The sequence below is a fragment of the Mustela nivalis genome (genome assembly GCF_964662115.1).
Source record: "Mustela nivalis genome assembly, chromosome: 12".
Taxonomy (NCBI): Eukaryota; Metazoa; Chordata; class Mammalia; order Carnivora; family Mustelidae; genus Mustela; species Mustela nivalis.
The window spans coordinates 72,850,323-72,867,805 of NC_139031.1; the positions used below are offsets into that span (position 1 = coordinate 72,850,323).

A 17,483-nucleotide genomic window follows, 5' to 3' on the forward strand; every position below is an offset into this window, starting at 1 on the left:
TTCGTTTCCAAGACCCTGAGATCAACCCAAGCCAAAGGCAGAGGCTTTAACCCACTGAGCTACCCTGGCACCCCAAAAGTGGGTGTTCTTTTAAAAGGACAAAAAATCAGGTGCCTGGGTGACTCAGTGGGTTAGGCCTCTGCCTTCGGCCCAGGTTGTGATCTCAGGGTCCTGAGATCGAGCCCCACGTCGGGCTTCCCTGCTTGGAGGGGAGCCTGCTTCCCCCCCTCTCTCTGCCTGCCTTTCGGCCTACTCCTGATCTCTCTCTGTCAAATAAATAAATAAAATCTTTATTTTAAAGATTTTATTATAAATAAAATAAAAGGATGAAAAACCAAACCATTACTTAGCTATCCACATCAATTATTTGTTTACATAATTCTTTGTCTATATTCCCTTTTCATTCTTGTCCCAGTACATTTTGCACTGTTTAATTTCCCATGTAATTTTCTGAAAAATAAGATGAGGTCCCTGAACTTCAAGAAGGAAGAGTAAAAAATAAAAACAGAGGTGACCCTACTATGTTGTCCTAGTACACTGGGAATAGCAACTTGTAGAAATCCATTTCATTTTGACCCTGACATCTTGCTCAGAATTCCAGAAATGTGACTGTCTATCTCAGTCCATCCTGACAACTAATGTAAGGTCCTTATCACTCTCAGTTGTATGTATGGTATTTTGTCTCTCAAATATAAGTTCCTTGAGAAGGAAAATGTGTCTATGGATTTATTCACTCAGTGCTCAGATGATAGATAATAACAGCACTGGGCTTGTAGTTCCCAGTCTTCATAATGGTGGCTGTGGCATCCTCGAGAAGGAAAATAGGAAGGAAAACCAAAGGAAAAGAGAGCGTGTGGTGAGCAGGAGACTGGGGCTGGTTGGGCATGAAGGCCAGGTGGCAGCAGACCAGCAGAGGGCCAAGGCAAGGCAGGAGCTCTGGACTCCGTAATGACAGTGCTGTGTCAGCATCTGCTGTAGAAAGGCAGAGATGGAATCCTTAGGGGAATCAGGGCAGTGTGAGTGGCCCGGTAAGTCAAAGGCTTTGTCAAGAAATTCAATGGCGGGCCCAGGAGCAGAAAAGACAGATCAGAGGCCTAGTTGCTTTGCTGATCATGATTTATACCAGATTCTTAAGTCACCCAGATCTGTTTCACTCAGAGCAGCTCAGATCTCTGTCGGCCGCTGCATTCCCGAAACATCCTTCTGGATATCAACAACTGGGACAGACTGCAAATCCCCATGACAGAGGTGTCAGCCTGCCTGTCTGGGAGCCCTCGGTAAGTTGTGTCCTACAGCAGGGCATCTGAGGAAGCCGGCAGAGCCCACCCCGCACGCGTCCTCTGTGGGATTGGGGGACGCAGATGCCCGAGGACCCCCTGGGGCACAGCGGTTTTGCTACTCTAAGGCCTAGCATATTTGTCTTTTCTTCTTTTTCTTCCAACAATTTTAACAGGGATCAATAAACTCGGATGCTTAGCCTGGTTATTTCTAAGTAATGCTATGACTTCTGACAAGTCACTCAAATCCACAGACCTGAATAGCCTCATCTCTGCATTAACTGCTAAAAGCAGCTCCGGACTGTCCTTGCTGAGACTGAGGACCCCAGAATCTTCATCATTCTTTGACCTTCCTTGCTAAGGTCACCGTGGCTAAGATTTTTAACCTGTCTGGATATCACAATGAACAGGGAGGTGAATGGACTTCAGGGTTTGAGCATTAATCAGTGTAGAATACTCAATCATGAAAAATGAAAGAACAGTTTAAATAGGGGGCATCTACCTCCAGGCCATGTGTTCTTAGGACCATTTGCATTTAATCTCTGCTTCTCCATTTGGGCCACTCTAGCTTTTATTCTGCACCTGTTGTTTATGATCTATGTCCTTAATCCCGCTCCAGGCACCCCGGCCAAGGTTACTACTTCTAGAATTACCTACAGTACAGGCTATAGAAATGGGGTTGAACAGACATGAGATTCTGTAATTAAAAATATTAAAGCCAACAACATATTTAAAAATCAATTCTTCAGAGGCACCTGGGTGGCTCAGTCAGTTAAGTATCTGCCTTCAGCTCAGGTCATAATCCCGGGGTCCTGGCATCCAGTTCTGGGTCAGGCTCTCTGCTCAGTGGGGAGCCTGCTTCTCCCTCTCCCTCTGCCTCCCTGTTCCCACTCATGAGCTCTTTTGCTATCTTTCTCCCTCATAAATAAATAAAATTTTAAAAAAATAAACCAGCTCTTCAATTGTTTTTTTTCTAAGTATTCAATCCCCAAATATAAAATTTTCCCCTTAAATTCAGACAGTTAAGAAACCTTAGGACCACTTTCTTTGTTTAAAAGAAATGCTAGTGGGGTGCCTGGGTAGCTCAGTGGGTTAAGCCGCTGCCTTCAGTTTGGGTCATGATGCCAGGGTCCTGGGATCGAGTCCCACATTGGGCTCTCTGCTCAGCGGGGAGCCTGCTGCTCCTCTACACCCCCCCTCTCTCTGCCTGCCTCTCTGTCAAACAAATAAATGAAATCTTAAAAAAAAAAAAAAAAGAAATACAAAAAAAGAAAAGAAATGCTAGTTTTTGTTGTCACACTTCCCCCCAAAACAGAACACTTGAAAAATCTCAGTAGGACAAAGATAATGCTAAATCAGTAGACTAAGTTATATTTGATATTACACATGATTATAATTTAATGGAAAACACCAGTTTCATACTGTGGATGCCAGCTATATACTATATTTGAGCTACAAAAATAATCTAAGTGAAACTACCTAAAGAGCAGTTCTCTTTTGTTATGTACAAAAACTATGTAATGGCAGGAAATCAAGTACCTACCATTGCCAGACAGAGTTATGCCAGTCTTTGTGTCATCATTGTGAGGGAAGTATGTGCTGCAGTCGGCACCAATCCAGTGTCTGTTACAAACACACTTCAGTTCATTACTGCAAACCTGAAATCCACAATCAATCAAGAGCACAGGTCAGCCTTCTGATACAGAAGCGTGAAATATAAGCACTGACTTCTATTAGATGCCTAGAATTTGATGGTGCTGAAAAACTCAGTACTTTCTTCTTAAGACTAATTTCCTTATTTCTTTTTCAAGGAACTAAAATAATATTTTCTAGAGATCAGTCGTTAGACCCAAGGGAGTAATGAATGTTTCAGGGAAAATAAATTTACGGTCTAAAAAAAAAATCAATGAAATTGTTTTGTATTTCATTAACTTAAATTTTATAGGAGGGAGAGTTTTAAAACTAAGCAGAAGTACAATCATTTGCCAAGTACCCAATAGAAAAGTTTCTTCCAAAGAAACGGTCTTTATACCAATATTTTATTCATCTTTTAGGAAGCAAAAAAGATAAAGAGCAATCCAACAAAAAAGAGGGAAGGCCTGATTGGTCTAAGAAGAAAGTCTCACAAAGCAAGAGCCCCAGCACCTCAACCCAAGCTAGAGAGAAATGACTTCCGTGTCATGGAAACCCCCAACCCTTCAAACAAAATGTCAGGAAAAATTTTCACATAAAATGGCACCAAATTTTTAAAAAATGGTAAGATAATAATCTATCTTCGGGGCGCCTGGGTGGCTCAGTGGGTTGGGCCGCTGCCTTCGGCTCGGGTCATGATCTCAGGGTCCTGGGATCGAGTCCCACATCGGGCTCTCTGCTCAGCAGGGAGACTGCTTCCCTTCCTCTCTCTCTGCCTGCCTCTTTGCCTACTTGTGATCTCTCTCTCTCTCTATCAAATAAATAAATAAATAAATCTTTAAAATAAATAAATACATAAATAAATAATCTATCTTCACTTATACGTCCAGGAAAAAGAATCGATACCTAGATCTTATACTTTAAATGGAGTGGGAAGTAGGGGAGAATTCAGTTAGGTTTAACATCAGAGAAGTTGTTCAGGGGGCAGGACTGTCACTGGATCACTTTCTATCTTCTGTCTGATCTATGCCATACACCCATGCTAAATGTAACTATAAAATATGGTTAAGAAAATGTAGATTTCAAATCAGTAAATCTCTGCAGACTGGCAAATATGCAGGAAGAAAAGGTTTAGGTTTAAAGTCAAAAGGCCCAAGTGTGGGTGCCACTTTTACCCTTCTTGTCAATGGATTTTAGCCAGGTCAACTGGCTCCTCCAACTCTCTGTTTCCACGTCACACAACAGTGACACAGTTACAAGGACGGTGACACGAGTGTCCTGTGTCGCAAGAGAGTCTGAGCAAAAACATTTATCCAACACTCATTATGCCCAGGCATTGTTTTAAGTATTAAATATAAGTTACAAGTATTAACTCACTAATTATTCACAAAAATCCTGTAAAGCAGACAATACTCTTCTTCTTCTCGTTTTACAGGAGAATCAATCAAATCACACATAGGCTAAATAAGTTGCCAAATCTTACTCAGGAAGAAACAGAGATGGGATTCAAACTCAGACCGTCTGATTCCAAGCCCATACTCTTAACCACACAATGTACAGTGCTTAGACATTATCTACTGTATTCTCATTTTAATTTGTGTCATATATATAGAGTTACTGTGAACTAAAAATACATAGGATGTAATGTCTCTGTATTATGCATAATTACTGCAAATGATTTGGATGACATTTGCCACCTGAATTACTTGTGTCTATCACTTTTATTCATTCATTAAACAAATATTTTATTAACAAAACTCTACTAACAAAACTTTGGTCTCTGTGTTATATACGGGATTTCTAGATGAAGAAGACATTGTTATCCATAGCATGAATGATCAAGAAGTAATTTGATTGTTTTTGCCTTTTCCTCCCAAAAAGCATTTCCCCTTAACATCTCCTCACTTATTCAAGAAAGAAGACTTAGCAGACCTCTTTACAGCAGCAGAACTACTTACTCTATGCCTTCTCTATTTTCACTTGCCATTAAGAACTCCTATCCTTTGGCAAAGAGTTACAATTGGTAAGACCTCCCTAAGAAAATCCTTGGCATATCCCTGGAGGATCTGCATGGAATGACCAGAATTGAAAGGCTCACAACTTCAAGACAGGGATCCTTTACCTCAAATGGATAATATGACCAGTTCAAGCAAAGAATCAAGGTAGGGTAAACAAACAAACAAACAAACAAACAAAAAACAACATAGTGCATGCCAAAAGAAACAGAGGCAAAAATGACTTTATTAGTATAAGAAGTCTTAATAGAAAATGACCAAACTGTGATCACCATCACAGCACTTTTATCTAACTTAGAAACTTACATATATAGGACCTGCACTATCAGATATGTGACTGGAAGGGTAGAATTTAGTCCTTTAAGCAATGCCATTCTTTCCATTCATCTGTGATAAACATTTCCCTGACTCGTTCAGTTTTTACTTCTAGGAGCTATCCTCAGCTGATAGGCACCTAGTGTGGCTACAGAAGGTATTTATGATCTGTTCTAATTGCTCAGTATCTGGACAACACCAGTCATTAAATATTGTGGCCAATGTCCCTTTTTACACCCTTTAAAAAAAATCCCATTACAGTTTATTAAAATCTCTCTCCCAGATCATTTGTAGAAAACTGGCATTATATGATAGGAGAATTTGATTAGGAAGATTATGCTTTTTCTTATTCCCAGGCTCGTACAGATTATACAATAGAAACAGTCTAATGACTATGACCAAGTAACTGTTTACATGCCAGCTAGAAACATGGATAAGCACGTTTTCCGTTTTTACAAAATAAGCAGATTAGGGTCATATCTCTTTCTGTGAATACAGGAGTTTCCCCATGGCAAGGTACTGAATACTTACTCCATTTCCTGAACAAACAGTGCCTTCTTTATTGCTTAAGCAAGTACTAAAGTTGAAAGAAGCCACAGGAAGACACCTATGTTCTAAGCACATCATTTGGGGACCACAAGGTGTCCCATCTTCCACATAGCCAAGATCTACATCTTCTTCGAGCTTCACATGCCCACCACTAAAAACAGAGAACAAAAAGAAAATAGGATTCCATTAATTCACATTCATTTTGAGAATCTGAGGATTTCCTCAAAGGCTCAAAAATTGGCAGCATCAGCTACTTCTGGAAGATAGAATCTGCTTAAAGATTAAAGTGGGTTAAGTGTCGGACTCTTGAGTTCAGCTCAGGTTGTGACCTCAGGGTGGTGAGACTGAGCCTATTGGGCTAAGTGTGGAGCTTACTTGGTATTCTCTCTCTTCCTCTTCTTCTGCTTCTTCCCCATGCTTGAATGCACATGCTCTTTCTCTCTCTCTCTCACTAAAAAACACCAAGTTAAATTAAACGAAAAAGTGGGCAATAATACTTTTTCTATTTTTCTATTTATTATCTAATAAAAACCAAGAGCATAACCATTTCAACCTCTAAATGGAGAAAGCAATTGAATCTTTTAATCTAATTCCTTTTTTTTTTTTTTTAAAGATTTTGTTTATTTATTTGTCAGAGAGAGACAGGGAGAGCGCACAAGCAGGCAGAGTGGCAAAAGAGGCAGAGAGTGAAGCAGGCTCTCCTGCTGAGCAAGGAGCCCCATATGCAGGACTTGATCCCAGGACTCTGGGATCATGACCTGAGCCCAAGGCATCGGCTTAACCAACTGAGCCACCCAGGTGTTCCTTTTGATGTAATTCTTTCAGAGATATTGCTATATTTTAGGATTTAAGCATTATTATAAAAAAGGCCTGAATTGAAATAGCTTTATCATTTTGCCTTGGCTATCATGTACAAGTCAAGTAAGCCATTATTACTAGTATTTGGTTTGAGAAGTAGGTAGGTTTCAAGATTTCAAACATGTTTCGAAGAAGGATGAGAATTGGTTTATGTTTACATTTCCCCAAAAGATTGTTAATTTGAAAATTATATTTGAGAATAGTTATATGATTAACTTTACTATTCAATACAGCAAGCCTAACTACTATATAGGAATAAATAAAACAGAACACAGCTAAAATGTAAAACCGTAATTTAGTCAATGATGCCATATCAATGGCATTCTTTCTCCATTCTTTCTCTTTATTTTTAACAAAATGACACATGCATCTATTTCAAAGAGTCAAACAGATAAATCTTTTTTTTTTTAATTCAATAAAGTGGTTTAGAGCCCCCTCCTCCACCATATATCCCTCCCTGTAGGAAACCACTTTCTACTTTTAACTGATTCTTTTGTTATTTATAAATTCTTTAATTAAGAATTTGTGTTACTATTTTTTATTTTTCCATTTCAGATACTACCAACTGACTTCCCTCAATGAAATTTGAAAATTTGTATCTTTCTCCTATCCTCCCATCATAAATTTGGTTTAATCAATACTCAAATCAATAACAAAAATGCACACTATCAGGATTATGTAAATGTTATTCAGTTCTGTAATACAGCATGCCATAATTAAACCTTTTCTTTTCCTGTACAACTTTTCATGTTCCCTCAGATTAGCAAGTCTCTTGTTTGTTGTCTTCCTGCCTACTTTTCTAAGAATTTTTCACTAATGCAAAATTAATCAAACTCAGCTGATCCCCAAATCCCCAAGATGTATCTGAGCACCAGTTCTTCCTCCTGCAGAAATGTCTCCTGGAGTTTCTATCTGGAGTGTACCCTGTTCCTGTCTGACCTGGCTGTCTGCTGTATCTTGTGCAAAACTGTAGTGTCTGGGGTTTCCCCACATCGTTCACTGGAGGAGTGCCCTGACTCTTCATGGTGGGTATCTTGTTTCCTATGTGCCCAGCCTTTCCCTTTCTTAGCTTACACTTTCATTTGAGTGGAGCACAATTTCTAATAGCTTCCTGAGAAAGGGTTTAGGGGAGTACATTTGCAGGGAAATCTGCATATCTAAAAGTGTGTCCATTTTCTCCCTTTACACTCGATTGATAGTTCACCTGGGTTCGGAACTTAGTTCAGAAATCAGGTTCTCCATCGTCTGCTGGTTCCCAGGGCTCCTGCTGATAGATCCCAAGACTGATGCTTTTTCTCCCTCCTCTCTGAAAACATTTGGGGTTCTTTTCTTTGTCCTAAGGTTCTGATGTTGCATAATGATATGTTTAGATGTGCCTCTGAGTTCACTCATGGAACCTGCACACGGTCAGCCTGTCGACGTAAAAACTCAAGTCCATCCTTTGTAGACAATCTCAGTCACTCACTGACGATTTCTTCTCTGTTCTTTTCCCTGTTTATCCTTTGTATTCCAGTTTGGTGAGGTTTTCTCTACATTTCACTCCTTTCCTGCTTTATGCTCTACTTTCTGGGAGATAATTTCAACTACTGGGTTTAATATCTACCTCCATATTTTTAATTCCAACAGCATTTGTTTCTATGAATGTTCTTCATCTGTTTTAAAAAATAGCATTCTATTCTTATCGACAGGTGCCTTTTCTTCTGGTTGTTTTTATCTTTTTGTGTATGTGTGTGTATGCATGTATGTTATGTGTGTTAGAGCCTTTCTTCATGTGTCTGATAAAGTGCTCATATTTGATTTGAGAAATGAGGTAAGTGATAGGAAATTTTAGGGATTTCTGGCTGAACATTGATGAGGCTGGTCGACCCTGACATCAATTTTGCCAGCTGTTCTTCAGTGCTCATATTTGATTTGAGAAATGAGGTAAGTGATAGGAAATTTTAGGGATTTCTGGCTGAACATTGATGAGGCTGGTCGACCCTGATATCAATTTTGCCAGCTGTTCTTCAGTTTGGAAACCTGTTTGATTATCTGTAGAATGTAAAGCTCAAATCTTCCATAGGAGGGTGAGGGATCCCCAGTTTAGGTGAGTCAGGAAGTGATCTGTTGGCAGACTTTCAACTATCTTCTTTATTTTAGCCCTTCTCTGTCCCCGAAACCTTTACTCTGTCTTCCAGAAGTAGCTGATGCTGCCAATTTTTGAGCCTTTGGGGAAATGACTTTATATACCAGGATAGCTCTCCAATATTCCCCATTACTGATTTAGGAATTCAGCTTTCTTAATTTTGACAATCATTTGCCACACATCCATTCGCTCTCCACTCTTCCAAATTTTGTTGCTGTTTTCTCCTCTTCCTTTCTCGACCGCCCTGTGAATACATGAATTCTAAAAAAAAAACCAGTTAGGGTCATTTTAGTGGGGTTTCAGAAGGGAGTAAAAGAAGATCACGTATATTTAACCTATTGACTTAACCAGGAGTTCTGACTGGTTTTCCTTAGTAGGAGTGAAATGCAAACTAAACCTTACAAGATATTCCTGACCCATTAAACAGAACTCTAACAACCACAGTCAACTAATTCTTATCTTCTTTTCAGCCCTTTACTGTCAGGATTTACTTGGTCTCCCCTACAGACTAGATTCTGTTCCCGCCTGCTAACACACATGGAACTGAAAAAAATAAAGTAACCCTATGCAGGACTCCTCAAAGTAAGTTGACCAATGTTCCCAGAGAATGCGGGAGATGATTACCTGCAGTTTAATGTCTTTCCCTGCTGCACAACCAAAGTAGATGTGATTTCACCATCAAGTTCTCCAAGCCTGGGGATATTACCAATGTTGGTGCATAAAAGGTAACCACAAAGCACATCCCTGTGTTAAAAGATACCAATTATTTGCTTTTTTCCCCAAAGAGAGGACAAGCCATGTACAGTTAGAACAATAATCTTATCTCATTTTAGTGCTTGTTTTTTAGCTTTTCCTTTACTGTCCATTAGTTCAGGTATTTCTCTAAAGGAAATTATCCACCAAAATGACTTATTTTAGATCAGAATCTCCTTCCTAGAACAGACCACTGGATATGCTAAATTTTTTTTTTTTTTTAATATTTGACAACTGAATAAATGACCTTTGGATGGGTACTCTTTTGGAAGACAGCTCTTTCTTCAACCTGTTGTCCCAGAATTAAAGAATCTTATATATATAATAGATACTCAGTCAGAAAGACTCGTGATCCCTTTTTCAATATATTCCACTATTCCCCCAACTACCACATACAATTCAAATTTAACATATAAAATATTTCCAGTGGTATTAAATACTGCACTATATCTAGCATATTTTTAATTACTAATATAGATAATAAACAAACATACACTAATAAATATCTTATCAAGAATGATTAGTGGGCTAGCAAGATTATATAAGAAAATATTAAGCTTAAGATAAAGAGAAAAATTAGAACTTATATTTATCATCAACATAGAAAAATACATTAATTCATCCTTAAAAAATAATTTTAAAGGTTATATCATTTTGTTGACTCTATCGCAAACAAAAATGCTTTCTTAACACAGAAGAGATATTCAACATTTTTATAAGTGTCATTTATGTGCATGGAAATTACTAAGTACTTTAGGATATAAAAGGAAAAAAGACACGGTCAAGGCAATAGACTCAGATGAGAAGAGAAACCGCACACATCAACAACGATAAAAAGGGGCAGGGAGGGAACAAGGGCCATAATAATAGTACGAAAGACTGTGGGGATTCAGAGAAGAGGAAAATGATTCATTCCTAGAGTAAATCCAGAAACAATTTATACAGTGTTGTCCAAGTGGACGGTGACTGGTGATGGAGTGAGGATAGAGGGTGCTTTGGAAGGAATGAGCAGCTCACGCAGTGGGATGGAGATGGGAGCACACAAGGCATGGGTGAGGAATGACAAGGTTTGCTAGAATTTGGGAGTAAGAAGAAGAAAACAAAAAAATGAAGGTTGAGGACAAACTGAGGAGGATATAAAGGGTCAAGCTAACGTTCCATTTCATTCATTAAACAAGACAGCAGGACATGCCACAGGGTGCTCAGGGAGAGTCCTGAAATCAGACTGCCACATTCTACTTCTGCATCCACTGTACCTAGCGAGATGACCTTGGTCAAATGAATGAACTGTGCCTCAGTTTTTCCTCCATAAAATGAGAACTGCCGTAAAGACTAAATAATATAGCTTATGTAAACTGTAAGACGGTGTGTACCCAGGAAATGTTGGGCATTCTTCTTACCATTAGGTACGTGTGACCAGTGAAATTTGAACGAAGAACTAAAACTCAAAACAATTCAGCAGATGAATATTCTGAGGGCAGCATGCTAGGGACTCCTGGTTTAAGATACTCTTAAGAGGCCTTTGTAACAGCTGAAGAATTAATATGGGTCTTAACTGCAGCAGTGCAATAGGAAAGGAAATGAAGAGATCAGTTAAGACAAGTGGCTGTGATCTGGTGTCTGGACAACGTGTCAGAGGGATGGTGGAGTCAAGGACCATTGCGAGGCTTCTAAACTGAAGGACAGTGAGAATATGAGGACCTTCGACAAAAATGGTGGCTTAGTAAAGTCAGAGACAGTTAATAGAGTATATAGTCTCCTGGCTTTAATTTCTGTTGCTTTTGAAATGCAAGCAGGCGCCTTCTAGGTGAGAAAGTCCTGAGGCACCTGCAAGGGTGACCTGAGCCTTGGGTGAGGGGTCAGCATCCATGTTAAGATTCAGGACTCTTCTGCAAGGTGGAGCTGGAATGCTGGGAAAAGAGGAACAAAGCAGGCAGCAGAAGGCTCTGTGATGCTGTGAACAGGAAGGTCCTGGGGGCTCCGAAAGTAGTATTTGCAATTAACTAAGGGATAAACTCTGTGCAAACTTCTAGGTCTCACCGTTTGTTGCATTGTATCCACGTGTCTTTGTCTTTCCCACAGTTACCCTTCTCTGTCCCTTCGATATTCAGTTTCTCATAGCAGTATTTGTCCGATGCCATCACCTCTGAAGCAGAACAGTTTTCTATCAGTGAGGGATTTAACATGTGAGCTGCTCAAAAGGTTTACAGTAAGGGAAAAGGAGCCCTTTATGGACTCTTCCTCCTGACAATGGTGCCAATCCCAAAAACTGTACCCATGGTTCCCAAGAGTTGTCCTTTACCACAATACCCACAACTCAGCTACACTCCTCATGACTGCTCACTGGAAATCTGGAAAACAGATCTATGTAGATCTGGGATCGGATTGAGGTTTCAAGAACAACACTCCTCAGAATGTGGCCAATAAGGAGGGGAAGATGCTACCAAATTGTTCCCAGAATAAACACTCCACATTTTAATCTCTGTGCCAAATGTAAGGTACAAATTTCTTACTTGGCAACTTCTATTAATCATAATGACAAGTTTATTAAAATAACTACACACTATAATTAAAGATTCAAGAAACAGGAGTATAATTTCTCATCTTGTTTACTAATTCTCAACAAATATTAAAAAACAATTTAATTTTATTCTGTCTTTAGACAAGCTTGAATTCATGCTAAAGCCAAGATAGACAAATAACATTTTAAGCTACATCAGCAAATTTGTCAGGACTTTGTTTTGACTAAAGCCAAGGATGGTTGATGGAACTGTCCAGGAGTTAGAGCAAAATGACTTCTGCAAATTAATCAAAAGACAACTGTTTGTGTATATTTTTTTTTAAAAAATCACGTTAAAAAATAATCAGGGTTTTTTTTTTCCTACTTCTTGCTGTAAGCCAAAACTGTATCTCTTTGTTCAAAGTACAAACCTGTATTTCTGTATTTTCCCCCATTCTCCAATTACTCAGAAGAGGACATACACCTGCCCTCTCAGAGAAAATGTAGCCACGATTTGTGATAATTAAAGATTATCTTTATAGCTTACTTCCTAATACAAACTGTCTTCTGAAAGAGTTTAAAGCAGAAATTCCTTCCCAAAAAATATATGGCACAATATTTAAATATACATTTAAACAGAAATATAATTTAAATAATATATTTTAGATATAAATATTATATATTTCCCTCCAAATGTCTGACAAGCTTTGAAAGCAGTAACATTAAAATTTTCTTCTGATGTGCACACCTACCTCAGCAGAAGGTCCCCTGTAATTAGGAAAACCAGCTAGACTTCAAGAGAGAGAGTTGAGGAAGAAAAAGCAACTCTAGATAAGCTGCTACAGTACGAGGCCAAGGATGCCCTTCCTAGGGTCCATGCCCATCCCATATGGTTGTACAGATTTAGCTTAAGGACATTCAGCTAAGAGAAGTGTAAGTGGATCTGAAATCCGGGTTTGCTCTATTCTCCAGGCTGCACATGCTTCATTTGTTGGGCAGCAAAGGCACTTTCTTTCTTGTCCAAAGGTACAACTGGTGGGTCCCCAGTGTTGGGTTCCCCAATAATGGGTCCATGGTCAAAGGAGCGAGACTGATACAAAGCGAAGGTCAAGCAAAGCTTTATTTCGCACCAAGCATCAAGAATCAAACCAACAGGTCCGGCCGCCCCTTTCAGAGAGGGTGATCCCTCCCCGCCTCAAAGACTAACTTTTATAGAGCAAAGACCACGTGGTTGAGCCTGGCCACACACAGGTGGCCAATGAGATTGCAACACACATAGAAAGCTGCACAGTCATCTTAGGTCACACACGGGTGGCCAATTGAACTCTATAATTCACCCCATAGTAGCTATTTGAACTAGCCTATCACCTTGGTCAGAATTGGTGCCCAAAAGGTGGCCAAAAGGTGGGGCCCACACTCCTTGGTAGCTAGGGAGACAGAATGCCTGCCCCACTGATTGGATGTTTCCACCCGCCCCACTCATCCCTGCATCTGGGCTCTGTTATCTCTACCTGACCTGACCCACCCTTGTATTTGGGCTTTGTTATCAGGAACAGGTTTCCCTACTTGCTTTTAAGTAAGTTCCCTGGGGGCGGGGGCGGGGGCAGCGTCAATTTAAGTTTTACCACATAAACAACAAAACTGCAGTTCCACAGAGGTGGGGCCTGCTCTGGCTAAATAGGCCCTTACACAACCAACTAACCAAGTGTCTTCACAAAAATGCTTTTCTCTAATTCCACAAAAGTGCTCCAACTCCGTTTGTTTCCCAGAATCAATAGTCTCTCATGGTTTGTCTCCCTCTCTGATTTCTCCCCCCTTCAGTTTTCCCTCCCTTCCCCATATGGTCCTCCAGGCTATTTCTTAAGTTCCACTTAGGAGTGAAATTGTATGATAATTGTTTTTCTTTGCTTGACTTATTTCACTTAGCATAATACCTTCCAGTTCCATCCATGTGGATGCAAATCATGGGTATTCATCCTTTCTGATGGCTGAGTAATAGTGCATTGTACAAATGGACCACATCTTTATCCATCTGTCTGTTGAAGGACAGCTCTGCTCCTTCCACAGTTTGGTTGTGGACATTGCTGTTCTGAACACTGGGGTGCATATGCCCCTTGTTTTCACTACATCAGTATCTTTGGGGTAAATACCCAGTAGTGCAATTGCTGGGTTGCAGGGCAGCTCTACTTTTTTCTTTTTTTTAAAGATTTTATTTATTTATTTGACAGAGAGAGACCACAAGTAAGCAGAGAGGCAGGCGGAGAGAGAGAGAAGGAAGCAGGTTCCCCACTGAGCAGAGAGCCATTGTGGGGCTCGATCCCAGGAGCCTGAGATCATGACCTGAGCCGAAGGCAGAGGCTTTAACACACTGAGCCACCCAGGGCAGCTCTACTTTTAACATCTTGCGGAACCTCCATACTGTTTTCCAGGGTGGAGGTGAAAGACCCCTACCCTGGAAAGCCCCCTCCCTTAGTAGACAAATAGAATAACTATCCGCTTGTTTGCTTTTCTGTAAACCGCTGGCCTTTAGATATAAGACTAGGTTATTAATTGTGTGATTAATTGCTTATTAATTGCTCTTTTGCCTTTCTGTAACCGCTTGGCTTATAGAAATAATAGAGACGCCATGATGGCATTCCTCCCTTCCCCCTTCTTGTTCCCCTCTCCCGCCTCTCCCTTCGCGCCCGCGGGCCCTCATAACCAATCAGCTTGCTCCCCCTTCCCGCCTCTCTCTTCGCGCGCGGGTCCCCAGAGCCAATCAGCAGACTCCAGGTATGCCTTTTTCACAAGTTCAAACTATCCACCAATCAGTTGCGCCCCACCCAAAACTTGTTTGTACCTTCCTATAAAAGACCCTGCTTCACTCCGGTCGGTGTGTTCGGTTAGCCGGAGCTACCGACCACCCGCCGGTACCTGCGTGATAATAAACCTCTTGCTGATTGCATCCAGTGGCAGTGTTGGATTCTTGGGTAAGGGGATCCGCGGGTCTTTCAGAGGGACGGGAGAGCCGGGTGATGGGGACTGAGGAAGGCACGTGTCATAATGAGCACTGGCTGTTACAGGCAATGCATAAATCATTGATCACTACATCGAAAATTAATAATGTATTATACAGTAGCTAACTGAACATAATAATAAAATAAATTACATATCAAAAAAAATTTTTTTAAGTGCCCCTACTAAGACCTTCAGTGTCTTTGAGAATTCCCCCAGTCATAAAGTGGTTGAAAATTTACTTCCATTTCAGATGTCCTTTGACCTGATATCATACTTTGAAAAGGATCAAGCCACGCTATTTACTTACTTTGCCCCCAGATGTATTTGCATTGCCTATCCCTGGTTTTACATCTTCCTCCAAAGCAAATCCCCTAAAATGGAAAAGCAAACCTATTAACGATGCAATGTCTGCTTTGCTGGATCACTGAAAAAAAGAAAATATGACTGGGAGAACTAGTAGATGAGCATTATAAACCTTTTATCTTCAGAACTGATTACAAAACATTTAAACTGGTTTTCCTATTTTGGTAAGATTTCAGTATTTCTTTCATGCTGGCACACATGAAAGGTTTAGGTAAAGATGAAGTAACCTACCTGAACACCATCACATGAATATCCATCCATTTTATGAATATTTGGGGCACACTAGGAAATGAAAACAGAACGATGAACCAAATGCACAGCAAAATATCCAGCTGAGCTAATCCCTGTAACGTTTTCTTTCTCTTTTTTTTTAAAAAATAAAAGTCTGATAGTATGGCTAAGTCTCTTAAAACATCTGAAAATAAAAACAAAAGAGATCAAGAGGAAACAAAAGGAAATACAACAATTAGTGCACTTTCCCCTAAAAATATGGATCTATCAGAGGCAAAAAGTTGATCACCCATTAGCAAATAAAAAGAACGGACAGCCAACCCTAACATTTCGGAGCATCTTGCTTTATAAAGATACACTGTTCTTCAGAGCAAGAAAAACAAGAGCACAAAACAAAAGCAAGGAGGATGCCAACATAAATGGATAAATAACCAGCCTCCTCTTTTTTACCATGAGAAGCACCACGGCCCTTACTCTTAAAATGCCTCCTGAGCAGAAGTCCACCTTGGGCACATTAGAAAAAAAACATCCTTTATAGCCCTGCTTTTCCCTTGTAGCAACTGCAGAAAATTGCAAAGCATTCTTAATAAACAGTATTTCAAAATTTATTATACATTGTTTTATTTTTATAATAATTATATATCACTTGAGAAAAGTTAGGAAATGTAAAAAAAAAAAAAAAGAAAGAAAGAAAGACAAAGTTTCTCATGTTCTTACCACCCAAGACAATAATTTTTTATATTTTGGTATATTTTTTCCCTACCTTTTTCTATAAAATTTGATTTTTTAAGTATGGGTATATGATCAAATTACAGACAACATTTTATATCCTGCTTCTTCCCTTTACTTTTTCATCACATGAATTTTTCAGGTCATAACAGGCTTGTTTGTAAGTATCATCCTTAATAGCTATAATATCCTGCACTGAGCTAACAGGCCAATGTACTACAATACTCACTTCCAACTATCTCCAGTTTATGCTGTTACAACTAATTCAACAAGAGCATCTTTGTACATCATCTCTGGATTTTGGAATCTGTTTTAAAACTCCTGCTTATGGTATAATCACATTCCAAAGAAGTCGCTCTAATATACTTTCCTTCCAGGAACACAAGGTAATCATTCATCATATCCTCATCATCACTAAGTGTTAGCTCAGAAAAACAATGCTAATTAGACGGTAAGAAAAGAAAATACTTTCACATGAAAGATCTCTAGTCTCTTAGGATGACTACCTTTAAAGCAAAACATTCTTATGATTAATGCAGGTATACCACTACTGAATCCCTCTTCTCTAAAAGAAAAACATGTAGGCTGTCCTTGCTTTGCATAGTTCCAATACACACAAATGCCATGGTTTTGTGAAATGACATCAGTACCCCAACAACACAGTTGCAATTTCAGTTACCACAGTGTATTAACTGTGAGTAATGGCACACAGCACGCAGTTTGCTACTAGCCCTTCAGTCCATGATCACTAGGTATCTAACAGTTACTAATCATGGTCAGTGACTCATCTTGTCACTTCTTGCAAAGTCTGCCAGTGACTGATCACTGTCCGTGTTCATTTAGTCCACCAACAACAAAGGTGTAGGTGTGTTGCCTCTCTCTGTCTCTGGGTAATAATAGCACGTGACATTTTATAAAACTGGATAATCATAAGAGGGAATTGGCCAGCAAAGATAAAAATGCAGGAAAGGAAAGAAATGAAAAATGATGACCTTAGAAGTGAAATTCAAATCAAACGTAAATTGAGTCACAGCAAAAAAATCACTGACTGGGCATGTTGATACTGCTACTTGGCAAAAACAAAAAACAAAAAACAAAAAACACCTCACATTCACACCATCACATCTCTTGGAGATATT

General features: G+C 39.6%; 1 protein-coding gene across 30 annotated transcripts in view; it reads right to left on the minus strand.

Annotated features, from left to right (window-relative positions):
- The window catches only part of ADAM22 (ADAM metallopeptidase domain 22), a 232,637-nt gene that overhangs the window by 37,204 nt on the left and 177,950 nt on the right, over window positions 1-17,483 (minus strand). For all 30 annotated transcript variants that reach the window (XM_082692347.1, XM_082692344.1, XM_082692343.1 and 27 more), the window contains exons 19-24: window positions 15,616-15,666; window positions 15,329-15,392; window positions 11,565-11,670; window positions 9,396-9,515; window positions 5,771-5,939; window positions 2,821-2,935 (exon numbers count right to left, since the gene is read on the minus strand). In XM_082692347.1, coding sequence (XP_082548473.1) covers window positions 2,821-2,935; window positions 5,771-5,939; window positions 9,396-9,515; window positions 11,565-11,670; window positions 15,329-15,392; window positions 15,616-15,666 — 625 coding nt within the window. The remainder of the gene's footprint in view (window positions 1-2,820; window positions 2,936-5,770; window positions 5,940-9,395; window positions 9,516-11,564; window positions 11,671-15,328; window positions 15,393-15,615; window positions 15,667-17,483) is intronic.